General features: G+C 54.9%; 1 protein-coding gene across 1 annotated transcript; it reads right to left on the bottom strand.

The window, feature by feature from the left end:
* Positions 1 to 3575: 3575 nt before the first annotated feature.
* On the bottom strand, positions 3576 to 5673 carry Mafb (MAF bZIP transcription factor B). Its single transcript, XM_027421230.2, has one exon. The coding sequence runs from the start codon at positions 5671 to 5673 to the stop codon at positions 4702 to 4704; it is 972 nt and encodes a 323-aa protein (XP_027277031.1). The 3' UTR covers positions 3576 to 4701.
* Between the last annotated feature and the right edge of the window lie 4417 nt (positions 5674 to 10090).

Genomic DNA, 10090 nt, shown 5'->3' with positions numbered 1-10090 from the left:
GATCTCAGGACCAGTTCTGGATACCCTTTCAGGCTGCCCTGGAATAAAGGGCAGGGAAGTAAACAAAAGAGAGATTAGGAAGGAAAAGTTAAAGATATGGAAAATGGGGAGTGGGCTGGAGGCCAGAACAGAAAGAAAGGGGAGGGGGAAGGAGAGAGGAGGGGGCAGACTGAGACACGCATACAGAGAGAAACACAAACATAAGGAAGGTAGCCGATTTGCTCGAACCTCAGGCACCTGAGCGCCTCCCCCACCGAACTGAAGGATGTGGCAGCGGCGGTTGTCCCTGGTTCTTCAAGCCGGTGAGATCTGGGGACGAAGACACCCAACAGCGCCCAGCCCGTGGTAGGGCCGCAGCTGCCCCAGCAAAGAAGGCCACCCAAGATAGAGCCCAATTCTCAGAGCCTATGGAGTGCCCACTGAGTGCTTCCCGGTGTTGGTGTCTGTGCGTTTCTGTCTCCGGGTGCGTCTCTGTCTGCAGGCGCCAGCTTGTCTACGTGGGATCAGTGGAAGCCTGGAAGATTTTGGTGCAGGAAGAACTTTTCTTTCAGGGGGTGGCGGGTAGTAGAGAATCCCGAGCTGCCTGCCCTCTAGCAGTAGGGAGAAATAGAAACCGAAAAGAACTATAAAGGTTTCAGAGTACCGACGGGGACACCGCGGAGGTCTTGGGTATCCAGTTCCCATTTCCCCGGCTGATGGCATCCTAGCCGGTCCGAATGGCCGGCGGCAAGAAGAGGGCTTGCTTGCTATAGGAGCCCGCTCTCAAGAGCACGCCACTCTCTCGAGACTCCACAAGCTCTGGCCTTCTCCAAAGAGCTGTGGGCTCTACCCAGCTTTTCCCCATTTGTGCCCCGGGGCGAGTTAGTATTCAAGGGGTGAGCAGGCAGGCACTGAAGTGCCTGCCGGCATGGCCATCCGTGTGAATGCCCCTGTCTTGGTGTGACAACGTGTCACCGCCTTGAATCTCATCCCCAAATGCAGTTGGCCACTCTAAACGGGTGGCACTCCTTGTTCTTTCTGGATGCACCGTGATGGTGACCTCACTGGGTGTGTCTATCCTTGGAATTTACAACCTTTCCTAAAATCTAGGCAAGGGCAGAAGTGGACAACGGTAGTCTATTCAGAAGGGTTCTAGACAGAATTAGGTTTAAAGGCTCTGCCACAAGAAGTTCCTGATCCCCTTTTATTACTGCAGGGAGTCTCTTCAGATACCCCAACTCTAACAGAGGCCTGTTTCTCTGAAGGGGACATATCAGTACCTGTAGTGGCACTTGCATATGGAATTACAAATGGATCACACCCACCTACACATGGGAGAAACAGGCTCAGCTGCCTTTTTCCAAATGGAGGCCAAAGCCTTCCTTGCCAAACCTTGTTTCCACTGGGAAAATGGAATGGGTTTGGGAAATCACTTGGAGCTGGAATCACACCACCAACGCACTACAGGTGTGTATTGTGGTTACTGTTATTTTGCTAGTTGTTTGTTTGTTTGTTTGTTCTAGGTCCCCAAACTTCTTCCTCAGATGTCAATCGTGAGCCCAATTTCCAGGGATCCTGGACAAAATTTGCTCCAAGTTTCACTCTCCTCTTCTTTTCCTGGCTACCTCCTCCCTGGGCTCCCCTGCTTGGGTCTCTAACCTCCCCATCTGGATCCTGAAATTCCATGTTAGGAACTCCAGCACCAAGAAGGCAGAGTCAAATCCACACAGAAGCTGCAAGTTCCACAAAGAGCTAGCCACTACCAAAAGGGTAGACCTCCTCTAAGGTCTGGGTGTTCTGCTCCAATACCAGAGAGAGGTCGGTCTAAAGACTATCTAAATCATAGGCAGGATTCTAACAAGGCTGCCAGGAGTGTGGACCACAAGGTAGGCACTGACCTTCAAAGGACCAGGGAAAGGGAAGCAGTCCAGGGCCACTTCCATGTTGGGAGTCTTCAGGTACCATTAGAGTGGCTGGGTGGAGTCACCTAAATCCCTCCAAGCCTCCAATTTTAAGAGATACTGACATCCAAGCTCCTCTATGCAGTGTCGTGTTTGTTTGTTTTTTGAGGGCTGATGGCCCTGTGCACCCTGAACATATTAATCTGGGAAGAAACATCCGAGGGGTTTCCTACCAGGAGGGTCCTGCATCCCAAGTTGTAGTGTCAGGTATCACTGCTTCCATCAACCTTGGGGAAAGCCTTATTTCAGAGCCTGCAGCCTAGTTCTAAGCTGCCCAGTTCCTGGCTGAAGGAAGTTGAGACCTAAACACCCAGACAGGAAGGCAAGGACTACAGCTAGGCTGGCCCTGAACTCAAAAAATAAATAAATACATAAATAAAATAAAGGAAAGAAGGAAGGAAGGAAAGAAGGAAGGAAGAAAACACCTGGCTTTCTCTATCCAGGAGGCAGCTCTGATTTCTGTGCCTCTATGGTTCACTACCCCAGCGGCAGGCCGGCTAGCAGCCCAATCCTGATCATGATCGCCAAGCCTGAAAGCACTGTAGAGTGTCTCTTTCAGATATGCCCCCTCTCAGCGTACAGATGGACTTGGGTCTGAACCTGGGTGGAAAGCAGAGAACACATGAGGCTCACATATAACACATTGAGTCATACACTGGAGGGAATGATCTGCCCGCCCTTGGTTTGGGGTCCATTGCCAGACAATGTCCCAAACTTGATAAACACGAGAAATTCTTGAAGAAATAAGAGAGTTGAAGTCATGCAAACACGGAGTCCTCTAAATAAACACCATTTCCATGGTTTTAATAAGCAAAATAGGAAACCATTTTAATAACCAAAAAACAGAAACCAGTCTGAATTAAAACTACAATAAGACTAGATTTTAATATTTTCATATCATAAGCAGGGGTTGAAATTGATCCCTTATTTTACATGAAATTAAAAACAATTTCTGTTGCGTTGCTGCAAGTTTGATTTCAACACAGTTGAATCAGTAAAAACCAAAGCTCGTTTCCGATGCAGGACGAATATCCACAATATTTAAAACTGCAAGCACCATGCGGTTCATACAATCTTGTTATTACTGTAAATTTATCAACTAATACAAACTCAAAAACAAACAAACAAAAAAGCATCCAGCCAGCAGCGCCAGCAAATTCAGATGGGAACTTAAAAAAGTAAGCTTTCATTTTGGTATTTTTGTCAGTGCAACTTAAATTCTTTTACTGACCCGCAGAAATGAAAGTAACAATAAAGAAAAACACCCAGACCTCCCCTATAACAACTGTACAACCGAAGGGAGTGGGAACACCACCAATAATTGTCCCTGCTATCCCGACAGCAGGGAAACATATATGCATTGGTCTAAAGAGCGCACTTGAAAGTTGCAGCATACTTGTCAATGTGTGGGTTTCTGGTACATTCTGAGAATGGCATTTAGTTCGATAGGAGCTCAGGTCATCATTGACAAATAGCAAGAGGTGGGAGAATCCTTTCACCCTCAACGGGGGGGGGGGGAGGGAGACACGCTTGCAATTAGCGCCTTCCTGGAGGATTGCAAGCCAACCCTGGGTTGACTCCTTAAGATGCAAAGCCAAGGAGCCGGTCTCTTTCCTTTTCTTCTTGGGGGTGGGTTGGGGGCGGGGAGGTCAATTTGGTCAGAAGACCGGGTAGAGGACACGCTCCTGCACCCAAAGTGTGGATATCCACAGCTGTCTCTCCCTTACAAGCTTTCCCTCAAAACCAACGAAACTGAAAACTAAAATGGGAAGGAAAGGGGGACCGAATATCCAAATTCCAAAGGTTCCCCAAGACAAAGTTGGTTGCTTTCTAGCTTTCTTTTATTTTTCACTTACAAACAAAAATGCCATAATAATAAACCCAAACAAAGACTCAGCTTGCTGCTACGTTCTCAGTGTGGTTTGGCCAGGCGGGTAATTTACAAGCCGGCCGGCGACTGAAACTCCGCTCTTTCGCAGCCGCAGGAGTTTTGGAACTGCATCCCTTCTCACTCAAAGAAACAAGGGGGTTATGATCCATGATCAACAACATGCTAAAGTTAAACAAGAAAATGGTACAAAATAGAAATTATTACCATACATGTCCAGCATGCAGGATTAATATTTTTAATGCAGATTTTCGTATTTTTCTATATAATCGAGCAGGCAATAAAACTGATGAGATTTTTTTTTTCTTCGCGCGCCGAATGTCCTAACAGAGGCCGGCGTCTCCGGCTGAGAGCCAGTGTTCTCCGGACTCTGGACAGACAGATCTGTCTGTTCTTCCTTCCTTAGCTCAGCCTTGCCTCTCGCCCTAGGGGACTCCAGAGTCCCTCTCCTCTCCTTTCCTCTCCTCTGCTCTTCCTGGGGCGAACTGAGCTCTGGGCTGCGAATCGGCGGCCCTGGCACTCCCAAAGTTCCCAGAGCCAGAAGTGTCCAGACGGCTTTGGCGACTCCTTGGAAAATGCCTCGCGGCCTTCCAGCCTGGAGAAAAGTTACTCCGGGACCTCCCACCCTCCCCGGTCTCTCTGACTCTGCCCAAGTCTAGCAGGCTGCGCTGGCCTGAGCTGCTCTCTTCTGAGCCAAGGTTGCCTACCCGCCCGCGCTCCCGCCCGTCGCCCGCGGCCGGCACGTCCTTCCTCCCTCTTTCGAGTCAAACAGGTCAAGGCCAGGGCCATGGCAGGGACAGGGAGTCCAGGGTTAGGGGCACAGGACAGGGAGTCAGGGCCAGGGCAAGGGCGAGGGCCGGGACCCGCCACGACTCACAGAAAGAACTCGGGAGAGGAGGGGCTGTCGCTGGTGGAGCCCGCCTCCCTGAAGCCGGAGTTGGCGAGTTTCTCGCACTTGACCTTGTAGGCGTCTCTCTCTCGGGCCAGCCGGGACACCTCCTGCTTAAGCTGCTCCACCTGCTGAATGAGCTGCGTCTTCTCGTTCTCCAGGTGATGTTTCTGCTGGACGCGTTTATACCTGCACGACTGGGCGTAGCCCCGGTTCTTCAGGGTCCGCCGCTTCTGCTTCAGGCGGATCACCTCGTCCTTGGTGAAGCCCCGCAGGTGGCGGTTCAGCTCACGCACCGACATGGACACCAGCTGGTCGTCTGAGAAGCGGTCCTCCACGCTCCCGTTGCCACTCGCAGCCGTCGCTGCGGCCGCTGCGTGCGGTCCCGGCCCCGGGTGGCTGGTGGGCAGCTGTTGAGCCGGACTGGCAGCGCTGGACGGCGGCGGCGACGCTTGGTGATGGTGGTGGTGATGCGGGTGAGCGTGCGGGCCCAGCTCATCGTGAGCTACACCGGCTCCTGGGTACCCGTGGTGAGGGTGAGGGTGGTGGTGGTGGTGATGGTGGTGCGCACTACGGAAGCCGTCGAAGCTCTGCAGCGGTTGTGGCACTGGATGCGAACCGATGAGCGCCTCCACGGCGTCCTCGGGCGTCAGGTTGAGCGCCTCGGGGTTCATCTGCTGGTAGTTGCTCGCCATCCAGTACAGGTCCTCGAGATGGGTCTTCTGCTCGGTCGGACTGAAGCTGGGCGAAGAAGGCACCGAGCTGCAGGGTGTGCTGAGCGGGGTGGACGACACCGAGCCGGCTGGCTGCAGGCGTGTGCAGGGCCGGCCAGGACGCTCCGCACGCCCCAGCGGCTCCTTCTTCACGTCGAACTTGAGAAGGTCGAAGTCGTTGACGTACTCCATGGCCAGCGGGCTGGTGGGCAGCTCTGGCCCCATGCTCAGCTCCGCGGCCATCGCTAAAGCGAGGCTCAGCCGCCGCTGCCGCGGGGGAAACTTTGCGGCCGGCCGGCCCGGACGCGCGGAGCCAAACGCGGGGGCGAAGAGCGGCAAGCCGGGGTGGCGGGGAGCCGAGGGCGCTGCGGGCCGGGGCCGCCGGCCAAGCCTTTGTCTGGGGACGCGGCGGCGCGCCGGAGAGTCCTCCCGAGCCTGCCTGAGCTGCCCCGGAGCTCGGGGCTGCGGCCGCGCCGGGACCGAGCCGGGTCGAGCTGGGGCGGGGTGGAGAAGCAGGCGAGGTGCGCGTTGGGGCAGAGGGGAGGCGCGGGGCAAAGCGGCCGCCGCTCGCACTCCGGCTCTTTAGCTCTAGGGCTTTCTTGCTTGCAGCCGCTCGCAGCACGGCGGTGCAGCTGTGCAGGAGCTGGCGCCGCCGCCGCCGCCTTTTATCGCTTCCTGATGTCACTGGAGCGCGGGGGCCCAAGCCGCCCGGCGTGTTGGCCAATGGCTGCACGGCCCCCGAGGCCCAGCGACGCTGGGCGGGGCGTGCCTGACAGCTCCCCCGCCCCCCGCGTCAGCTGACTGGAGGCCGGAGGAGCCCCGAAGCCGCTGAGGCCTGGAGGAGGGCTGGAGCCGAGTGGGACGGCCGGCCTGCGCCCAACCCCCAACCCCTCGGAGTTGAGGTCCTCGCACACTCGCCTTCGGTGCGCGCCCCACTTCTGGACCAAACCGCTGTTCCCACCCCCCTGCCGGCACTCACGCCTCCCTAGATATTCTTTGCACTCCCACCCTTGGCCGGTGTCACCCTCAAGTAGGCTCAGAATAAGCGCCCGGATGACGCTTCCCAGGCCCTTTGTTCCCAAGCGGCCCCCGCCCAGTGGGCGACGCTCTTGTGTCCTCGGCGCCGCGGGCCGAGTGAATGTGTGTCGTGCGTGCCTGTGTTTTTGGTGGTCTTCGCAAATGTATGCAGTGGGGGAGGTCGGGGCTGGGGCTCCAAGAGTTCTGTTCAGACCTAACTCTTAACCTCTTGGAAGGTTCCTCGGGCCAAGAGGCACCGTTCCTCTCCTGGCCGGTTCAGTGACTGAGCTCTGAGACAGCTCCACTGGTCTCACCGCTCCGTTCATTTACCCCCCTCCCGGCCCCAAAATGCTCCCAAAGAAGGTAAACAAAAAGAGTCAGCCCAAAGGTTCTGAATACCTTTCACTGGTCAGTCGTATGGGAACCCGAGAACTGCCAGGCTCGGAGCCGAGGCCAACACCGCTCGGTGCACCGAGTGGCTCTGAGCTGCTGGGGAACCGGGGCCCTGTTTTTGTCTGAACGTTTTGTAAGGATTAAGCTGATCCAAGCTTCTGGAGGCTGCACGGCCGTTCAAACAGGCATAAAGTGCGACCCCAAGTGGCCACGGTGCGCAAAGGCGCCCTGAACTGGTTGTTTCGGTGCGAGGAGGCTTGGACTGCACCCCGACCCATGCTGGTCTTACTAATTCACCCGACCAAGTCAGGCCTGAACGCACACTGTGTGTGCCCTGGAACCCAGGACAGACCCCCCTGAAACTGTGCATAGGTCATCCGAGCTCATCTTCGAACTCAACCACTAGCCCTCCGCGGTCTCTCTGAAATTCCATACCTATGCCTTCGGGGTGTGCTTGTGGGCTACTCTCCTCTCAGGAAGGTCCTGAGCTGGAAAGATCAGTGTCCTAAAATGAAAATGCCAAGTGGAGAGGGTCCTGGACTACCGGGTGAGAAACCTCTCCTGAGCGCAGACGGGGAGGCAGGAACTCAGCAAACTAGGCTTTCAGACCCGGCTGCAGAGAGTGGACCAGAGGGAGCCTCCCTACCCTGGGCCAGAAGGACAAGAAACACGAGGCTTTCCTGAGACCCCCGATCCCGATACCAAAAGCGAGTAGATGTCGAATTCGCTGGATCCGGAGACCCGACCCGCCTCCCGCGTCGCTTTCTGCTTCCCTGCTCAAGACGCGGAAAGAAAAGCGGCCGAAAGCATGCTAGGTGAGTGTCCTGGCTGCTGGCTGCGCAGAACCAGCCGGCCAACATCGCGCGCGGGAGTCCAGTGGCCTGCATCAATAACAACAAGACCAGAATTTTTTGTTCCTCTGACAGAAGGAAAATTTTGCCGCCGGTAAATAAAAAGAACCTTTTTCTCTAGAGTCCCTAGGAAAGATGCCGCAGACAGTGGTCAAATGAATGTATTTGAACTAAAACTTGACCTAAAATGTTTAGATCGGTAAAGTGCTGAGAAAATCTCCTCAAATCCTTGGAGAAGTGAGCTCTTGGCAGAAATGATTCGGCCGCCTACGCACAGAGCCTGGGGCCGTTCGCCTCAACCTCCCACGAAAGAAGATGGGCGCTAGGGACACCCACTCGCTGTGTCCCAGCTGCGGTCGCACGAGGAGAGCGCAAGCTCGGACCTCAGCTCGGCAATGGGACATTTTGAGGCTATTTCGGGTTTAGAGTTCCAGGTCTCTGCAAACTGCGGTTCCAGCCTGGACCATCACACCGGGACTCTCCTAACACCCACCGGGCTCTAGCATTAGCTCCCGCCCTCCGAGTCATTTGAGACCTAGAGCTTCCCGAGTGTGCGCCTCACTGCACACCCTCCCGGGAGCACCGCAGAGGACAGCAGAGCTGTACTTGCTGTCTCGGCCACCACCGAGGACTGAAACCCACTTTTCAAGAACGTGGCCCTTGAAGAGGACTCTTGCGGCCACAGACCAGTAGTAGCAAAACCCCAGTTTGTGCGCTGCCCCTCAGGGTTTGGATTACTCGGCCTTTGTCCTGGCAGTTTTGCTCTTCTTTGTCCCCATGACTATCTCTTCCCTCTGGGCTTTAGCTGAGCTATCTCCGCGACTCCTACGTTCACTTCCCCTCCCCCCCAACCCTTTGCTTCTGTTCCGGGGTAGCCCCTCCTGAGAGAGAGGGGGGAGAGGGGGAGGGAGGGAGGAAGAGAGAGAGAGAGAGAGAGAGAGAGAGAGAGAGAGAGAGAGAGAGAGAGAGAGAGAGAGAGAGAGAAGGGTTGCCCCAAGTGAAGGCCTTTGCTCCCAGCCTATTCCATTTCATGGTCCAGCCTCCCATACTCTAACTCCTGACTTGCTTTGCTGCTGGGTCTTGGAACTGGAACTCCTGGGCAAATGGCCTTTCTCTCCAGACTGCCACCGCCTTCTCAGTATCTATCTATGGATTCTTCCCGTTCCTGGGTGCTGAGACGCATTTTGACTTAGAGCTTGATGGAACGTTGGGATGGAGGGAATTGGAGAAGCAAAGGGAAAGAGGCAGGAGGCCCAGGAAGCCTCCAGGGAGCCTAAGGAAAGGAGGGGTTGCCAGTGGCTAGAGCCCACCTATACCGAACACTATCTAGAGCCTTGACTTAGCTTGTTTTACTCCAAGCGAACCCGGCTGCATCATCTTGCAATTTTTTTTTTAACCACACCGCCGTGATACAGGAACTCTGAGGGTCCTAGACACAGGACCTCGAGGCACTCCTGTTCTAGGGAAAGAAATTACTCTCTGAGGCATTTGACGAGTGGGAGGCGGAGCATGAGGTTCTCTCCACACTGCCCTCGTGGCAGTTCTGCCACGCCATCGGGATAACCTGATAGAAATCCAGTGGTAAGCCTTCCTACCTGCGCTTCCAGACTTGGGCGGAGCTCTGGCACCTGCATTCTGCGCTGAGGTGTTGTGGCTCATCCAGGTTTCCCGGAGGGCTGCAGGTGTTTCATGAGCGAAGGCGGATCTGCGAGTGTAAGAGTGAGATTTACGGCACAAGGGAGGAGTGTGCCTGTGTAGGGATAGTGCGTCCTGGATGGGGAACCACACCTCACAGCCCCCTAGATAGCGGGGGAGGGGCTCCTACTATACAAGGTTGCCAAGCAGAAGCCCTTGGATTCAAGGGCCCCAGGGCCTGAGTTCTGCTGGGGAGGGGGCTAGTGTTTGGAAAGAAAAACTATAGAAGACTGCCTTTGGACGTTTTGTTATCCACACTTCTCTTGCAGGAAGCCCTGAGGTCCACGCTACCTTCATGGGACCCCAAGGGAAGATGTCCTGTTGCCAACCTGAAAACCTCCGGAAGCCTATGGCTTCCAAGAGGCCACCGGGGTAAGGGCATTGAGTTGTTCTGCCCTACCTCTTCCTCCCTCCGGACAGCAGCTACCACTGGCCTCGTAGAAACAACATCAGAATCCAAATCAGCACTTCCAAAAAGGTTTTGTACTATGCTAGCTAGATCCTGGTACTCCCACCCTGTGGCAACCATAATTATACCATCTGCTGGAGATGGAAATGGAGATAGAGACCCCCTCCCACCCACAGCAGAGGAGCGGGAGTCTGTACTACAACAGAAATGTCTATTTCCTTTTGCTTTATTTTGGTGTGTCTGAGAGAAAATTTTAGGATACACCCAGGCTCACATTCCATAACCCACTGAGCAG

The sequence above is a fragment of the Cricetulus griseus genome, chromosome 6 (genome assembly GCF_003668045.3).
Source record: "Cricetulus griseus strain 17A/GY chromosome 6, alternate assembly CriGri-PICRH-1.0, whole genome shotgun sequence".
NCBI lineage: Eukaryota > Metazoa > Chordata > Mammalia > Rodentia > Cricetidae > Cricetulus > Cricetulus griseus.
The sequence above is the reverse complement of the archived record's forward strand: the minus strand, read 5'-3'. Positions and strand labels throughout refer to the sequence as shown.

Bases quoted from the DNA above. Each gene is read 5' to 3' on its own strand.
- Mafb (XM_027421230.2), bottom strand. From the start codon at position 5,673: ATGGCCGCGGAGCTGAGCATGGGGCCAGAGCTGCCCACCAGCCCGCTG.